This window comes from Bos indicus, chromosome X (assembly GCF_029378745.1).
Source record: "Bos indicus isolate NIAB-ARS_2022 breed Sahiwal x Tharparkar chromosome X, NIAB-ARS_B.indTharparkar_mat_pri_1.0, whole genome shotgun sequence".
Classification (NCBI taxonomy): domain Eukaryota; kingdom Metazoa; phylum Chordata; class Mammalia; order Artiodactyla; family Bovidae; genus Bos; species Bos indicus.
In genome coordinates this window covers 107,343,733-107,362,311 of record NC_091789.1, presented here as the reverse complement: position 1 = coordinate 107,362,311, position 18,579 = coordinate 107,343,733, and the positions used below count along the sequence as shown (strand labels likewise).

Sequence of the window (18,579 nt, the reverse complement as noted above, 5' to 3'; positions counted from 1 at the left end):
CTAGGAAAGACTGAAGGCAAATGAAGAGGGTGGTAAAGGATGAGATGGTTAGATAGCATCACTGACTCAATGTACATGAAATGAGCAAACTCTGGGAGATAGTGAAGGACAGGGAAGCCTGGTGTGCTGCAGTCCATGGGGTCGCAGAATCAGACATGACTTAGTGATGAACACACACACTCTGGATTAATGGCAATAGTTGGGATTTCCCTTTTTCAGAGGGTAAAGACCAAAATTACAGCCATCTTTCCCACACCTCCCAAAGATTTGAGTCACAGGGTTTATTTGTGTTGAAAACTAGAGTTATCAACAGCTTGAAACCTAAGCAGACTGCGTCAGCATTTCAGGACCACCTGGGACCAAGGAGGTGGGGGCTGGGAGATTTCCAGATGGATTGTAAGACAATTCACTGATATTTACATAACGAGAATAAATGTTTTTCCTAAGATAGCATTTCCCTTCAGTGTCTTGAGACCACCAGCAAAAGAGGGAGGTACAAAAATTCTATTAATAATCTTTGTTTTTATGGCTTTGGCATTTATTAACTAATGGGGGCTGTTTATTGGGTCATAAACTTTACTAATGGGCATATTATCTCTAAATTATAAATCTCCTTCAGTATATGGCTGTTATAAAAAGAATAATTATATAAAGTGTCTGTATGACTACAATGTATCATGTTTATCCACATGACTCTTATAATGGCCATTTAATTGCTAATTGTGGACTTGTTCTGTGAATAATCAGGGCAGTGACACACACATGTATGTATCAGAACAAGCAGCTGTCATCCTACAAACTCAGGAGCATATCACTGGCTTGCTTCCTTCCCTTTTCTCCTCCCACTTCTCAAATGAACTTTATTACAAGCCTGTACCAGGGCTAAATTATCTACACATTTAAAATCTTGAGGGAAAGACAACTGACTGAAGAGTTGAATAGGTAAGTGACAAATGTGTCAGCCTGAAAAGTTCCAGGAAAGTGTCATCCTTCTAAAAGCTTGCTCTCTGGGGTATGGAAAATCTCAAAGTGACAAAATAGCTTGGCACTGTCAGCTGTCTTAAAAAAAAAAAAAACCTGGGACAAAAATCAAGAAGTCAAAATTAGACTTTATGGGTAAATGGTTCTAGTATATAAATTGAGTATTCGAGTTTATTGGAAAATCCTATGAGATCTATTTTAACAATGGCACATGGAGAACTATCCTAGGTTTATATATAGAAATGGTTTACTGATGAACTTCAAATTTTAAAAATGAAGCAGTCATTGTTGTTGAGCAAAGTGGCACATCTGAGTGTCAAGAAGCCAGCTCATTTCTAGGCAAAACACTGCAAACGTAGAGTGAAAGAATAAGAAGATAGAAGGGGCCCTTGAGATGCCGTCAGTTCCTCTTCCTCCTCTCAGAGCAGTCCCTGGGTCAGTGTGAGAGACCCTTCTCCACAGGCTTCCATCATCTCTAAAAACACCAGGCAACTGGTTTTATGATACTCAGCACCCAACACTGAAGAACGGGGTAGATTGAGACAAACTTCTCACAGTGAATTCCAAGAGGTCTGTGATTATGAGGTGTAATCAAATGTATACTACATGACAAAAGTTCTGCTGAGACTCATAATGTATAGTCCTAGAAGAAAAAGAGAACTAGAGAAAAACAAAAGGGAAACATGTTACAGTCTTAGAATATTAAAACTTCTGGGTGGTTATGTATGTGTACATAATGAACCAAAAAAAACCTCTCAGGGTCCTCAACATTCACATCCTTAAATACTTCAGACATAATACAGTTTTGGTCATACTATAATTACATACACATGCATCAACCCACTCCAGTATTCTTGCCTGGGAAATCCCATGGATAGAAGAGCTTTGTGGGCTCCAGTCTGTGGGGTTGCTAAAGAGTCAGATACAACTTAGTGACTAAACAACAACAATATATCCTAAATTGTGTAAGTTTAAAAAGAATAACTGCATATATTTTACTTTCTCAAATTGTGTGTGTGTGTGTGTTTGTATGTTGTAGGGGAGGGGTCTTTTTTCTTCTTGTAGCTTTGTTAATTTCAGAAAAAATAAATACCTTCACTCTACAGAGGTTTAAGGATTATTTTGAAAAGGTGAGTTGCTACAAAGTTTAATTATGTAAGTAATAAGTGTCTGTCAAAAAGATTTCAAAAAATGTTTAATAGAATCACAACTTATTGTTCTGATATAATTTGATTTTATATTGTCTTATATAGCTGTCAAAAGACATTTTCTTTTTGTGCTGTAATGAATCAAATTACATTGGATAGAAAATTCCTGTAAGATTCTTGGTATTAATAAATCACACATATAATAAAAATGCTCAATGTTTCTTTAAATGGCATTTTTAATAGTGCAGGTACATCAGCAATATGAGGTTCTGAAAACCTGAAATGACAAAAGGAGATTAATTTTGGAATATGGATTTTAATTCAATATGAACCTTGTCTCTTTTGTTTAATGGAATTATATCTACTGAAATAAACTTGGCAAAAATTAAAGCAGGAAATTAGAAAATCAAAGAAAGTTAACCAAAACTGCATGGTTACTACTCATCTACGCCAAACACATCCTTTAAAAGGTTTAAATAGTAAATGTATTTCACAGGAATAGGTGATGGCATTCCAAGCCACTCATCTTCACATCTCTGGGAAAAAAAACACAAAGAAGGATATAATTAGAACTACATTTGAAACCGCAGTTTTATAAATGCAACATCAAATTGTTTGTTCCTTGTCATTTATATAAGCTCTTGGCTAAGTAGTTTATTTTCCAAGCAGACATTTAATTGACTTTCAGATCATCAGGACTCTGCAATAGATTGCATTCTTATACTCGATCCTTTGTCCTTCCCTGTATTAGAATTATATGTACTGTGCTCTTTGCCATGTGAATTTCCCAAACCTCCTATGGCATCCTGTTTCCTAAGGAGTCCTTTTTCCCTTTGACATGAATTTGGCCACATGACTGGCTTTGGCCTATGTCATCCTAGCAGATATACCACAGACAGAGGCCCTAATGTGCTAGAATGGTTTGGCTTGGCCTTTGTACCTCTGCCATCACCATGAGAAGAACATGGCCCAAGATGCTGCTGGTCCCAGAACCACACAGGTGGAGAAAGCCCCCACACATGCATGCACGATACATCACGGGCTTCCCAGGTGGCTCGGTGGTAAATAATCCATTTGCCAATGCAGAAGACCTGGCTTCCATCTGTGGGTGGGGAAGATCCCCCGGAGAAGGAAATGGCAACCAACTCCAGTATTCTTGCCTGGAAAATTCCAAGGACAGAGGAGCCTACTGGGCTACAGTGCATGGACTCGCAAAGAGTTGGACATGACTGACTGCGTGCATGCGTGTACACACACACACACACACACACATATTATGTGATACATATATGTGTATATATATTTGTTAAACAACTTCACTCTAAGGAGGTTTAAGAATTATTTGGCTAAGGTGGCTTGTAACAAAATGCAATTATGTAATAATAAACATGTCAAGGAGATTTCAAAAATCTTGTATATATAAATCTATATACACATACTTTTATTTATGCTGCAATGGCTAATTAATATTATTATCAATGGCGGGGGGGGGGGTGATTCCATAACTACATCTACCTCTTTTTCTATTGTCAAGGTTAATCGTTGTATATAAGAGCTGTTAAATCTTTCCTAGTGCCAAATTAGTATCTGGAGTCACAAGGTACCACAGAAATACAGGTAAGGGCTCCATAATTCTATGTGATGTGGAAGCAACCTGAAAGTGATATTTCACTTGGGCTTTATAGGATGAGGAACAGTTTGTTGATGTGTTGTTTAGCTACTAAGTTGTGTCCAGCTCTTTGTGACCCCATGGACTGTAGCCCTTCAGGCTTCTCTGTCCATGGGATTTCCCAGGCAAGAATACTGGAGTGGGTTGCCATTTACATCTCCAGGGGATCTTCCCAATCCAAGGACCGGCATCTCCTGCATTGCAGGCAGATTCTTTACCATTGAGCCACCAGGGAAGTCTTGAGCAGCAAGCAGTTAAGCAAGGGATTAAAGTGATGAAGGCTATTCCAGGCATAGAGAATAGTATAAGCAAAGGCCTGGAGACCTAAAAAAAATCTATTTTCAAGAAAGGGTGAGTATCCTGGTTGGTCTGGGGTACACAGTACAAAGCGAGAAGAGAGGCAGTTGGAAGGAAAAGGCGGGGCCAAACTTGAGGCCTTCTGTGCTAGTTTATGCTTTATGCTATGGCTAGGGAAAGTCAACGGTGGATCTCAGTGAAACTGGATTAGAAGTTTATTAGGTAACTCACTGGATGTATGAAGAATGAAAGGAAGGAGGACAATCACTTTGGAGGTTACTGCAATAATCCTAGGGAGAGATGACTATGCCATAACCAGTGCAGCTGAGCCTGGGGTGAATAAGAACTAAATCTGAAAGACTCTGCCGCAGTAGAACATACAATACCTGGAAGGTGATTGATGGGAAGTGGTGATAAAAGAAAGAGGTCAAGTTATAGGTTGAATTGTGTCCCCTCAAAAAAGACATGTTGGAGTCCTAACCCTCTGATATTTCAGAATTGCAGATGTAATTAGCTTGATGCAGTCATCCTGGAGTAGGTTAGGCCCCCTAATTCAATATGCTCAGTGATCTTATAAACTAATACAGATAAGGATGGTTCTAAGACTTCTAAATTTGGTAACAGCTGATGATGTCTGTATTAGTTTCCTAGGGCTTCTGTACCAAATTACCACAAACTGAGAGGCTTAAAGCCACAAAATGCATTCTGTCACCGTGAAGAGACCAGATGTCCAAAACCCAGGTGCTGTCAGGGCTGGTTCTTCCTGGACACTCTAAGGGAGACTGTCCCATGCCCCTCTCCTAGCTTCTGGGAGTTGATGGCTATCCCTTGAGTTCCTTGGCTTGTAGATACATCACTCCATTCTCTGCCTCTATCTTGTTCTCCGTGTGTCTGTGTGTGTCTCTGTCATCACATAGCCTTCTTATGACAACAATTACTGGATTTAGGGGCCACTCTAATCCAGTATGAGCTCATTTTAACTTTTAGTAGGTGTTTTAATTGTATCTGCAAAGATCCCATTTCCAAATAAGTTCACATTCTGAGGTTTTGGGTAGACAAGAATTGAGTGATGTGGTGGTGGGGGGGGGGGGGCAACATGGTAAAGAAAATGAAAAAGCACAAAGAAGATAAGTTTTAAACATTTTTAACTGGGAAATAATGATCATGGGGAGAAACTAAGCTCAGTTTGGGACATTTTAATTTGAGGTACCCCTAAGACAGCAAGGTAAAGATTCTGGTAAATATCTGGAAACAGGGTTCTGTATAGCACAGACCTAAACTCCAGAAATGGGCACAGAAGTGGAAGTCACTGAAACACGGGTTACATGTAAAAGTGTGATAATTAATAATGATGATGTAGAATCAAAATCCAAAGAGCATCAGGAACTGGCATCTCTAACTGAAGCATAAATTCTTAGTTTAAGAGATGATTGATGATGACAATGATTATAAATTTACTGGTTATTCACTATATGACAGGTATTCTTTTAAGTGATATACTGAGCTATTTAATTGCTGCAGCTTAAAAAATTAATAAACAGAAACTTCAGTTAAATAGAGTCAGGAGACCAGAAGGGGAAGCCTCCATGCCCTTCATTATAAGCAGAACACAAGAGAAAAGGAGCAACTCCTCTTCTTTGCTGGTAAGGACACAGCCAATGAAAAGACATGGACCCTTTGTTTGCTACCACTTTTCCAATTTCCTTTTCCTCTCAAGTGTTCTCCTTCCCTTCCCATGAAGGAACTTGTACATGGCTTACCATGGCTGCAGACCCCCAAAATGCACTTCTCTTCCTGTTGTTGTTTAATCGCCAAGTCGTGTCTGACTCTTTGGGGCCCCATGGCAATTCTCTGATGATTGCAAATAAATTCATCTTCGCTGGAGAAGTATCCAGCAATCTATCTGATTTTAAGTCAACACCTGAATTTAGAAAAGGCACCAGAAATCAAATTGCCAACATCCGTTGGATCATCGAAAAAACAAAAGAGTTCCAGAAAAACATCTACTTCTGCTTTATTGACTATGCCAAAGCCTTTGACTGTGTGGATCACAACAAACTGTGGGAAATTCTTAAAGAGGTAAGAACACCAGACCACATCACCTGCCTCCTGAGAAATCTGTATGCAGGTCAAGAAGCAACAGTTAGAACTGGAGATGGACAACAGACTGGTTCCAAATCAGGAAAGGAGTACGTCAAGGCTGTATATCATCACCTTGCTTATTTAACTTATATGCAGAGTACAGCATGAAAATGCTGGGCTGGATGAAGCACAAGCTGGAATCAAGATTGTTGGGAGAAATATCAATAACCTCAGATACGCAGATGACACTATCCTTATGGCAGAAAGCTAAAAAGAACTAAAGAGCCTCTTGATGAAAGTGAAAGAGGAGAGTGAAAAAGTTGGCTTAAAACTCAACATTCAGAAAAATAAGATCATGGCATCTGGTCCCATCACTTCATGGCAAATAGATGGGGAAACAGTGGAAACAGTGACAGACTTTATTTTCTTGGGCTCCAAAATCCCTGCAGATGGTGACTGCAGCCATGAAATTAAAACTTTTGCTCCTTGGAAGAAAAGTTATGACCAACCTAGACAGCATATTAAAAAGCAGAGACATTACTTTGCCAACGAAAGTCCATCTAGTCAAAGCTATGCTCTTTCCAGTAGTCACGTATGGATGTGAGAGTTGGACTATAAAGAAAGCTGAGTGCTGAAGAATTGATGCTTTTGAACTGTGGTGTTGGAGAAGACTCTTGAGAGTCCCTTGAACTGCAAGGAGATCCAACCATTCCATCCTAAAGGAAATCAGTCCTGAATATTCATTGGAAGGACTGATGCTGAAACTGAAATGCCAATACTTTGGCCACTTGATGTGAAGAACGGACTCATTTAAAAAGACAGTGATGCTGGGAATGATTGAAGGCGGGAGGAGAAGGGGACAACAGAGGATGAGATGGTTGGATGGCATCACTGACTCAATGGACATGAGTCTGAGTAAACTCTGGGAGTTTGTGACAGACAGGAAAGCTTGGCATGCTGCAGTCCATGGTGTTGCAGAGTTGGACATGACTGAGTGACTGAACTGAACTGAACTGAACTGAACAACAGCAGAAAACCCTAAGAAGTAGGTATTATTATGATACTCACCTACAGAAAAGGAAACTGAGGCAAGAGAAGGGTTAAGTAGCTTGTCTAAAGTCAAACTGCCAGTAAGTGGAGGAGTCTGGACCGTAACCCCAGTCTGAGGGCTCCAGAGCTCTGCTTATCTGCTGGGCTATCCCCCAAATCCCAGGGAAGGAGCGGGCCTGTTCAGAAGCAGCTGGCTCTCATCCTACATGGCTACATTTAGTCCCATCATTTTCAACAAGAATAATTAAGTAGAAAAAGCTGTGATTCTTGAAGGGACACTATACTTCTCTTTCAAGGATGCCTCCTGTTGGATGCTGTAGGTTGAGCCCAGACTACCCAACCAGCTGTGTAAAGAAGGAAATGACTATTCAGATGGATGATGGCTAAATCAACTCCTAGGGTGTGTTCTGTGTAATTCATACTACATGGAACTTCAAGAAATGTCTTTCCTATGCCCTAAAGTAGTAAATCACTGTGTGTCTGAATGTGCATATACAAAATGTGTGTGTATTTTATATGTGTGTATGTGTATATATATCTTTTTAATCAATGAAGGCTAAGATCAAGTCATTCAATTCAACTATTCAACATGTCCTCAAAAATTTCATTATAAGACTTTAAGCAATTTTCACTCTTAAGTAATACAGTAGTTCCTCAGTATCTTGGCTCTAGGATCTCCTGCAGATACTAAAATCTAAGGATGCTCACGTCCCTTACATAAAATGGTGGAGTATTCACATATAATCTATGCATATCCTCCTGTTTATTTTAAATCATCTCTAGATTACTTAAAATACCTAATACTATGTAAATGTCATGGAAATAGCTGTAAATACAATGTAAACACTATGCAAATAGTTGGTGTGTGGCAGATTTAAGCTTTGCTATTTGGAATTCTCCAGATCTTTTTTTCGGAAATACTGTTGATCCATGGTTGGGTGAATCTGTGGATATGGAGAGCTGACTGTATTTCTTAATTTTACCATGTTATAGAAGAACATTGTACAAATATGTACATTCACAATCACTATTTCCTGATAGGTTTTTTTTTAAACAGAAGTTTTCAATACAAAAAAGAAACACATTATATAACATATAACATTACAATGAAATTATCTTCTCTCATGAAACAGGTCAGTATTAGAAGATCTTCATTCTTTATTTGGCAGCAAAATTTTTGAACTGTTTGGTTTAATTTTTGTTTGATTTTTGAGCAAAAAATCATGATTTAAATCCTAACAACAAGAGAAAAAGAAAGAGAAGAACTTGTATTGGAATAATGATAACTCAAGAGTTTGGAGATGAGAAATTTATTAGCAAAAAGCCAAACCTGGATAAACGAAACTCAAGGAAAATGCCCTGAGATTTGAAGTTAAGGACAATTTAAGATGAAAAAATAATGTATGGGAGCAAAATCTGCCACCCCAAAATGTGCCTCTCTGGCATGAGGATTATTTTAAGTTGATTATTTTTAAGAAACAAAAGACTCAGGAAGAGCTTTTACCTCCCCCTTAACTGCCTAAAAGAATTTAGATAAAGGGTTTGTTCCAAGAGAGTAGATAACTACATGTGAAGTAGACAGGGAGGAACTGAGCAAAGTCTGCTTATTCAAATTTCTGTGTTCCATTGTTTCTGCATGGCCCAGAAAAGATTTCTTTACCAAACATTTGCTCTTTTCATCTTCCTGGGAATTGCTTCCTTCCCTTTCCTTTTGCAGTCCCAGACCCCTAACCCCTTCTCCTCGGTCCTTTAGTCAAGAATGACATCTATAACTCATTTTACCTGTCTTTGGAATCTCTTATATATGGATTCCCCATATATAAGCAATTTTTCTTTCTCCTGTTAATCCATCTTAAACTCATTTTAACTATTAAACCAGCCAAAAGAACCTAGAAGGGTGGGAGGAAATGATTTCCCACCCCCAACAACAATAGTCCATTTCTTTTAATTCTGACCACTTTAAATCCTGTGGCTCACACAATGCTTTCCTGACAGCTCCAGCTCCGCTATGCCCCTTCTCTAAAATCAATACCACTTCCCTCAAGTTTATTTCCCTTTGTCACTTTTCTCCAGGTTCTAGATGGAAATGATGTTTTCTGCCTAAATATCTGAGTTTGTAGTGCCTGAGGAACCTAATATTTATACATTGGCAATATGATCTGGTGATTTATAGTAAGAAATGTATATTTGGCTTTGTCCCCATTTCTGGCACAGAGCTCTTAAAACTCTTCAGTTCAGTCACTCAGTCTTGTCCAAATCTTTGCGACCCCATGGATTGCAGCACACCAGGCCTCCCTGTCTATCACCAACTCACGGAGCTTATTCAAACTCATGTCCACCAAGTCAGTGATGCCATCCAACCATCTCATCCTCTGTCATGCCCTTCTCCTCCGGCCTTCAATCATTCCCAGCATCACGGTCTTTTTAAATGAGTCCGTTCTTCACATCAAGTGGCCAAAGTATTGGCATTTCAGCTTCAGAATCGGTCCTTCCAATGAATATTCACTGATTTCCTTTAGGATGGAATGGTTGGATCTCCTTGCAGTTCAAGGGACTCTCAAGAGTCTTCTCCAACACCACAGTTCAAAAGCATCAATTCTTCAGCACTCAGCTTTCTTTATAGTCCAACTCTCACATCCATACATGACTACTGGAAAGAGCATAGCTTTGACTAGATGGACTTTCGTTGGCAAAGTAATGTCTCTGCTTTTTAATATGCTGTCTAGGTTGGTCATAACTTTTCTTCCAAGGAGCAAGAGTTTTAATTTCATGGCTGCAGTCACCATCTGCAGGGATTCTGGAGCCCAAGAAAATAAAGTCTATCACTGTTTCCACTGTTTCCCCATCTATTTGCCATGAAGTGATGGGACCAGATGCCATGATCTTATTTTTCTGAATGTTGAGTTTTAAGCCAACTTTTTCACTCTCCTCTTTCACTTTCATCAAGAGGCTCTTTAGTTCTTCTTAGCTTTCTGCCATAAGCGTGGTGTCATCTGCATATCTGAGGTTATTGATATTTCTCCCAACAATCTTGATTCCAGCTTGTGCTTCATCCAGCCCAGCATTCTCATGCTGTACTCTGCATATAAGTTAAATAAGCAAGGTGATGATATACAGCCTTGATGTACTCCTTTCCCAATTTGGAACCAGTCTGTTGTTCCATGTCCAGTTCTAACTGTTGCTTCTTGACCTGCATACAGATTTCTCAGGAGGCAGGTGATGTGGTCTGGTGTTCTTACCTCTTTAAGAATTTCCCACAGTTTGTTGTGATCCACACAGTCAAAGGCTTTGGCACAGTCAATAAAGCAGAAGTAGATGTTTTTCTGGAACTCTTTTGTTTTTTCGATGATCCAACGGATGTTGGCAATTTGATCTCTGGTTCCTCTGCCTTTTCTAAAACCAGCTTGAACATCTGGAAGTTCACAGTTCACATACTACTGAAGGCTGGCTTGGAGGATTTTGAGCATTACTTTGCAAGTGTGTGAGATGAGTGCAGTTGTGCGGTAGTTTGAACATTCTTTGGCACGGCCTTTCTTTGGGACTGGAATGAAAACTGACTTTTTCCAGTCCTGAAGCCACTGCTGAGTTTTCCAAATTTCCTAGTATATTGAGTGCAGCACTTTAACAGCATCATCTTTTAGGATTTGAAATAGCTCAACTGGAATTCTATCACCTCCACTAGCTTAAAACTCTTGGAATGTCCTAAGTGATGACAGTCATAGGGTCTCGTTTCTTATGTTAATGTGACATTTTTGAAAAGCACCTTAATGATGGGGGCTGGTTGCCAAAGGAGCCAGCCACATGATTAGAAAGTTGGAACTTTCAGTGCCCCACCTCCACTCCCCACCCCATACCTCTAGGGCGGGGGCAAGGGGCTGAAAAGTGACTTCATTCACCAACAGCCAATGATTTACTCAATCATGCCTTTTTAATGAAACCTCCATAAAACACCAAATGTACAGGGTTTGGAGAGTTTCCAGGTTGGTGAACATGTAGAGGTGTGGGGAGAGTAGTTGAGCCCAGAGTTGAATGGAAACTCTGGGCCCTTGCCCCACACTGTGCTTCATGCCTGTTTCCTCCATCTACCTGTTCCTGACTTATGATGTTTAGTTGCTTCAGTTGTGTCCAACTGTTTGAGACCCTATGGACTGTAGCCCACCAGGCTCCTCTGTCCACAGGATTTCCCAGGCAGGAACACTGGAGTGGGTTGCCATTTACTTCTCCAGGGGATCTTCCCAACCCAGGGATTGAACCCGAGTCTCCTGCATTGCAGGCATATTCTTTACCACTGAGCTACCCGGGAAGCCATTCCTGATTTATATCCTTTCATAATAAACAGGTTCAGTTCAGTTCAGTTCAGTTCAGCTGCTCAGTCGTGTCTGACTCTTTGCGACCCCATGGATTGCAGCACGTCAGGCTTTCCTGTCCATCATCAACTCTGGGAGCCTACTCAAACTCATGTCCATCAAGTCGGTGATGCCATCTGACCATTTCATCCTCTGTCGTCCCCTTCTCCTCCCGCCTTCAATCTTTTCCAGCATCAGGGTCTTTTCCAATGAGTCAGTTATTTGCATCAGGTGGCCAAAGTACTGGAGCCTGAACTTCAGTATCAGTCCTTCCAATGAATATTCAGGACTGATTTCCTTTAGGATGGACTGGTTGGATCTCCTTGCAGTCCAAGGAACTCTCAAGAGTCTTCTCCAACATCACAGTTCAAAAGCATCAATTCTTAGGCACTCAGCTTTCTGTATGGTCCAGCTCTCACATTCATACATGACTACTGGAAAAACCATAACTTTGACTAGAGAGACCTTTGTTGGCAAAGTAATATCTCTGCTTTTTAATATGCTGAATAGGTTGGTCATAGCTTTTCTTCTAAGGAGCAAGCATCTTTTAATTTCATGGCTGCAAGTCACCATCTGTAGTGATTTTCGAACCCAAGAAAATAAAGTCTGTTTCCATTATTTTCCCAACTATTTGCCATATTAAAAAATTAATTAATTGAAATAAAAAGCCTAGTTCCACATTCACATTAGCCATATTTTGCACTAGTCTGGTGGCCACTATATTGGACAATGCAAATACAGAGCATTTCCATCATTACAGAAAATGCTACTGGACAGTGCTGGTCTAGACACTATCAGATCAGATCAGATCAGTCGCTCAGTCGTGTCTGACTCTTTGCGACCCCATGAATCGCAGCACGCCAGGCCTCCCTGTCCATCACCAACTCCCGGAGTTCACTGAGACTCACGTCCATCGAGTCAGTGTATCCCAGCATAATTCCCAGTGGATATTAATAGTATACCAAATTACAGGAAAGGAATCTGACATCCAGAGTCTTTAAATCACTTATGCAAACTCCCAAAGTATTGAGGCTGGAGCTGAAGTCAGTCTGATTTTTAAATACCTATTCTTTCATCTACCAGGCTCTTCTTTGTACCCTGCATGAAGGAGAGAGTTAACCAATCAACAGATCCCTGATTTTACCATATGTTGGAAAATGTTGTAATTTTCTTAAAAGGGATTTTTGAAGAATATTAGTTCAGTTCAGTTCAGTCACTCAGTCGTGTCTGACTCTTTGTGACCCCATGAATCACAGCACACCAGGCCTCCCTGTCCATCACCAACTCCTGGAGTCTACTCAAACTCATGTCCATTGAGTCGGTGATGCCATCCAGCCATCTCATCCTCTGTCGTCCCCTTCTCCTGCCACCAATCCCTCCCAGCATCAGGGTCTTTTCCAATGAGTCAACTCTTCGCATGAGCTGGCCAAAATATTGGAGTTTCAGCTTTAGCATCAGTCCTTCCAATGAACACCCAGGACTGATCTCCTTTAGGATGGACTGGTTGGACCTCCTTGCAGTCCAAGGGACTCTCAAGAGTCTTCTCCAACACCACAGTTCAAAGCATCAATTCTTCAGCACTCAGCTTTCTTCACAGTCCAACTCACATCCGTACATGAGGTTATCTAGTAAGTAAGTTGTTTTTTCTGAGTTATGTGAGCAGCTCAAGCAAATTACTCAAACCCAAGGAGGAGGACAATGAGTCAAGTATGGCTCAGATGGTAAAGCATCTGTCTACAATGCAGGAGACCTGGGTTCGATCCCTGGGTTGGGAAGATTCCCTGGAGAAAGAAATGGCAACCCACTCCAGTATTCTTGCCTGGGAAATCCCATTGATGGAGAAGCCTGGTAGGCTACACCCATGGAATTGCAGAGTCGGACACAACTGAGCGACTTCACTTAAGGAGGAGGACATGGGAACCTCCAATCCACAGGCCTTTGTTCGGAAGCACAGGTGACAACTTGGACTTGTGAATGACATCTGAAGGAAGAGAGGTAGTCCTGTAGGACTGAGCCCTTAGCCTGTGGGATCTGATACTATCTCCAATTAGAATTGAGCTGACCTGTAGGAGACTCAGCTGTTGCTAAGAACTGCTTGCTATGGGGGAAAACACACATTGGAATTGGTACCAGAATTGCAACTAACCCCCAATTTCAGACAGATGTTCACAGTACTAGTTTAAATGGACTAACAGTAATCAAGTTAGGATCCAAAAGATGAAGGAAGCAGGACATAAGATTTAAGAAATTCAGGGGAATGGGGCATTAATAAAGTAGAGGGCAAAGGTATCTTCTTCATAATTTTGTCTGTAATTGGGTCCACCTAAAGGAATCACTCTGCATATAAGTTAAATAAGCAGGGTGACAATATACAGCCTTGATGTACTCCTTTCCTGATTTGGAACCAGTCTGTTGTTCCATGTCCAGTTCTAACTGCTGCTTCTTGACCTGCATATGCAGAGTACATCTTTTGAAGTGCCAGGCTGAATGAAGCACAAGCTAGAGTCAAGATTGCCGGGAAAAATATCAATAACCTCAGATATGCAGATGACACCATCCTTATGGCAGAAAGCTAAGAAGAACTAAAGAGCCTCTTGATGAAAGTGAAAGAGGGGAGTGAAAAAGTTGGCTTAAAACTCAACATTCAGAAAAGTAAGATCATGGCATCCGGTCCCATCACTTCATGGCAAATAGATGGGGAAACAGTGGAAACAGTGACAGACTTTATTTCTGGGGATCCAAAATCACTGCAGATGGTGAGTACAGCCATGAAATTAAAAGACGCTTGCTCCTTGGAAGAAAAGCTATGACCAACCTAGACAGTATATTAAAAAGCAAAGATATTACTTTGCCAACAAAAGTCTGTGTAGTCAAAGCTATGGTTTTTCCAGTAGCCAGTATGGATGTGAGAGCTAGACTATAAACAAAGCTGAGCGATGAAGAATTGATGCTTTTGAACTGTGGTGTTGGAGAAGACTCTTGAGAATCCCTTGGACAGCAAGGAGATCCAACCAGTCAGTTGTAAAGGAAATCAGTCCTGAATATTCACCAAAGGGACTAATGTTCAAGCTGAAATGCCAATACTTTGGCCACTTGATGCGAAGAACTGACTCATTGGAAAAGACCCTGATGCTGGGAAAGATTGAAGGCAGGAGGAGATGGGAATGACAGAGGATGAGATGGTTGGATGACATCACCGACTCTAGGGACAGGGGTTGAGTAAGCTCTGGGAGTCATGATGGACAGGGAAGCCTGGTGTGCTGCAGTCCATGGGGTCACAAAGAGTTGGACACGACTGAGCAGCTGAACTGAACTGAAAGGAATCACGTGGCCAATCACTTTTAGAGGTCTTTGGTAACATGGTAACCCACTCCAGTACTCTTGGAAAATCCCATGGATGGAGGAGCCTGGTAGGCTATACAGTCCATGGGGTCGCAAAGAGTCAGACATGACTGAGCGACTTCATTTTCTTTCACTTGGTAACATGAGAAATCCCCTCACTACCATTGCCTAATTGTTCTAATAAATCTGCAAATGTTCCAATCATTACATAATATTTATGACTGGGCAGTGAGTTAAAAATATTCTTTGTCCTCACTGACCTTCTATTCATCCCACGCTATAAAATTCGAAGAAAACTTCAGATTATATTGTTTCCCAGCACCACACAAGTTTTAAGTGGAAATAACTGCATGGTGATTTTACAACAGGACAGTTCATCTGCAGCAGTCAATCCCTCCTATTCTGGATGAGGATAAGCCTGCTTGTGTTTCTGTAAAACAGCCTCCCTAAAGGTGCAGGATCAGAATCTTAAATACCTGTATGTATCAGATGTTCTGCCATTATCCCTCCTGTTCCTCTCCCCCTTTCAACTTTGGTGCACACCAACCTAACCTCCAACCATCAGCACCTGCCTTCCTCTGCCCGAGAGCTCCCCTTTGGCCTCTGGGGCCTGCTTTGGTTGTCCCTGTGACATGCCACGGGGACTTCCCAGGTGGCGCTAGTGGTAAAGAACCCTCTTGTCAATGCAGGAGACACAAGAGATGTGGGTTTGATCCCTGGGTTGGGAAGATCCCCTGGAGGGAGGGTACAGCAACCCACTCCAGTATTCTTGCCTAAAGAATCCCATGGATAGAGGAGCCTGGCAGGCTACAGTCCATGGGGTCACAAAGAGTTGGACAGGATTGCAGTGACTTGCATGCACACGTGATGTGCCACAAGTGCCTGGGAATTCATTATTTCCCCCCACTTCAGCAGCAGCTGTCAAACGATGACTGACAGGAGTTGATGGAGGGGATAACCCTGATGTACATATCAGGTTACTGGATCCCTGTGTTTCCCACAGACATTAAGTCCCAGTCATTCCCATTTTTACTGGTTTGATAATATGCCTTATATTTCTGCTCTTCCATTTCTCACTTCCCCGCTCCCTTACTAGCATTCCCTTCACTTTGTCCAAAAAACTATTTACATGCTGTTGTCTCTGAGTCAGCTTCCAGAGGAAGTCAAACAAAGATAGTATGCAATTTTGTATTTATCAAAATTAATAGAATGTCTATGAAAGTCCCGGAACAGCTTGGAACAAAGCAACTTCTTGACAAACTGTGGATGGATCCAGAGTCTCCAGTGTGACTGCCAGATAACTCTAGAGACAGTACCTAAATCTCAAAGCAAAATTCAGTGTAATCTGGAGCGTAAACAGTATGTGCCACATAGCATTTTCTGGAAGAAGGAAGAACTACGAGATGCAGAGTGAAATTCAACAGTAATACAAAATCATGACTTTAAAATGGCTGGAAATCATTGTCTGCAAGAGGGCCCCATGACATCTTTCAATCTGGCTGTCACTGGAGCTACTTAAGATGTCAGAGAAGTTGGCAATAAATTACTTGTTCATCAATGGTGAAAAAAAAAAACATAGCTGCCAATCTGTAAAACCACATATCCTTGAAATGGGAAGCAAAGATGGCACTGGATAGAAACCCAGTAAACAGCAGCTGCCCAGTGAGAACAGCAAAGCTGTGTGTGAGCTCATAGGCCCTGGATTTATTTGCTTTGACATTTTTAAAAGGAAATTTAATTGGATTATGTCTCCTTCTAGCTTAAAATTTTCTACTGTAGTACTGGCCACCAGATGCATACGGGAAAAAGATCAGGAGCCAATTAAATTCCACGCTTCACTGAAACAAGGTTATTTTTATTCCTCCCAAATGTAAGGCTGCTAGAGTCATGTTAGTGATTTCACTCTATTACTCCCCCTTCGCTCAATAAAAAAAAAAAAAAAGGATGCTTTTTATCTATGAATTTGTAGAAAAATCCAGTGCTGTATGAACTGAAATTGCTGCTTTCTTGGATTTTCTTTCTTCTACTAGGTTGACATGACCTCGGAAATAATCAAATTAAGCTGACAGAAATCATAAAAACAATTAAATTTCAGTAAATTAAATTGAAATTAATTTGAGGAAGAAATTTTGCAAATACTTGCTAAGATAATCAAGAGCATTCTGATGACATAAGGAAAATCTCATATATAAAACCAGGAGACCTGTTTATGTTTCTAGCCATTTCTGTCTTTACTATAATGCCAATATTTCACAACTGCATTTCTTTGCCCTACACCAAGCTCCAGTAGAGTTTTTAGCTGTGTGAGTATAGCTAAAAGTTGTTACTTTTAAACAAGAAAACCTTTCCTTGAAATTGCATTACAGGGCAAGTAAAGTTTTCAAGGAGACACGAATTTTTTTAGTTTTAGTGATAAGCTTATTTATACAATTCAAGTAGACATCACCAAACCTTTTAAATGACAGTGGATTCTGGCAGTATTGTTCCCTACTAGGTCATTGCTTTGTGTTACGGTAATCAGTATGTGTTTACCAGGTATTTTTCAAATCTAATGAGAATGACTGAAAGTGTTAGCTGCTCAATCATGTCTGACTCTTTGTGACCCCATGGACTGCACCCACCAAGCTCTTCTCTTCTGTCCATGGGAATTCTCCGGGCAAGAATACTGGAGTGGGTATCTGTTCCCTTCTCCAGGGGATCTTCCCGACCCAGGGATTGAACCTGGGTCTCCTGCATTGCAGGCGGATTCTTTACCATCTGCAACACCAGGTAAGATCAATGAGAAAGGTTAATAATCTTTTATTTCAACTGTTAAATTCAACCTGAAATATTAGACATAACTTTGCTTAAAGAGTTGGCACTAGCCCTTGACTACATAATCTAGACCTTTAGGAATGCCTTTGAGTCTTAGCTTCCTATTTATAAATTGGTAATGATACTTATTGCCACAATACGGTTGGGAAAATAAAATGCCACAGGGTATTCCACCCTCTAAATACCAAAAGATCTTCAAGTCGGGTGTCCAAAGATAGATACCAAGGTGTACCCAACTGTTCCTTATTCTACAATACCAAGGCTATATATCATCCTGTCGTGACAATAGAAAACTTCAGAGCCAATTGCTAATGTTTCTGCAATGCCAGTGCTCATAAAAAGAAGCCACATCCAATTTTTCTCAGAAATGTCCAAAGATAAGATGCCAGTCACACAGTGTGAATTATAAAGTTTATATGAGATCCGATTTAGCGTTATTTTTTAAAACATGACTTCTGAGATTAACCAGGCAGGCTCTAAACAGTGGGACCTCTTTTGCCAGTTTTACAGTTACCATCTGTGAGCAAGCACAATAGAATGGAACTGGGGTCTCTAGGCCGTGACAGCTCTAGGCAACATGCTGAGACCATAGATAGTCACACAATGGAGTGAGAATTAAATTACTCCAATGGCTGAGGTGGGGCCAGGCAGAGGCCCAGCTAAGGCAGCTCCTGAGAATCCAGGCTACAGGCCACACTCAGCAGCCCTGGTGGGTGACAATAAGTTTCCACCCATCCACACAGGGAAAGTTCTCACCAAATCAAAGCTGGGCTAGCTACTTACCACGGTCCTCTCTGAGAATTCTGCTTTTTTGTTGTTGGTCCCCAGTTCTATCAGCTGACGCTATGTG

At 40.8% G+C, this 18,579-nt stretch overlaps 1 protein-coding gene across 2 annotated transcripts in view; it reads right to left on the bottom strand.

Moving 5' to 3' along the window:
* Positions 1-2,347: 2,347 nt before the first annotated feature.
* EFHC2 (EF-hand domain containing 2) overlaps positions 2,348-18,579 on the bottom strand; it is a 237,858-nt gene continuing 221,626 nt past the window's right edge. For both annotated transcript variants that reach the window (XM_070785415.1, XM_070785416.1), the window contains one exon: positions 2,348-2,665. In XM_070785415.1, coding sequence (XP_070641516.1) covers positions 2,567-2,665 — 99 coding nt within the window. In that variant the 3' untranslated portion in view covers positions 2,348-2,566. The remainder of the gene's footprint in view (positions 2,666-18,579) is intronic.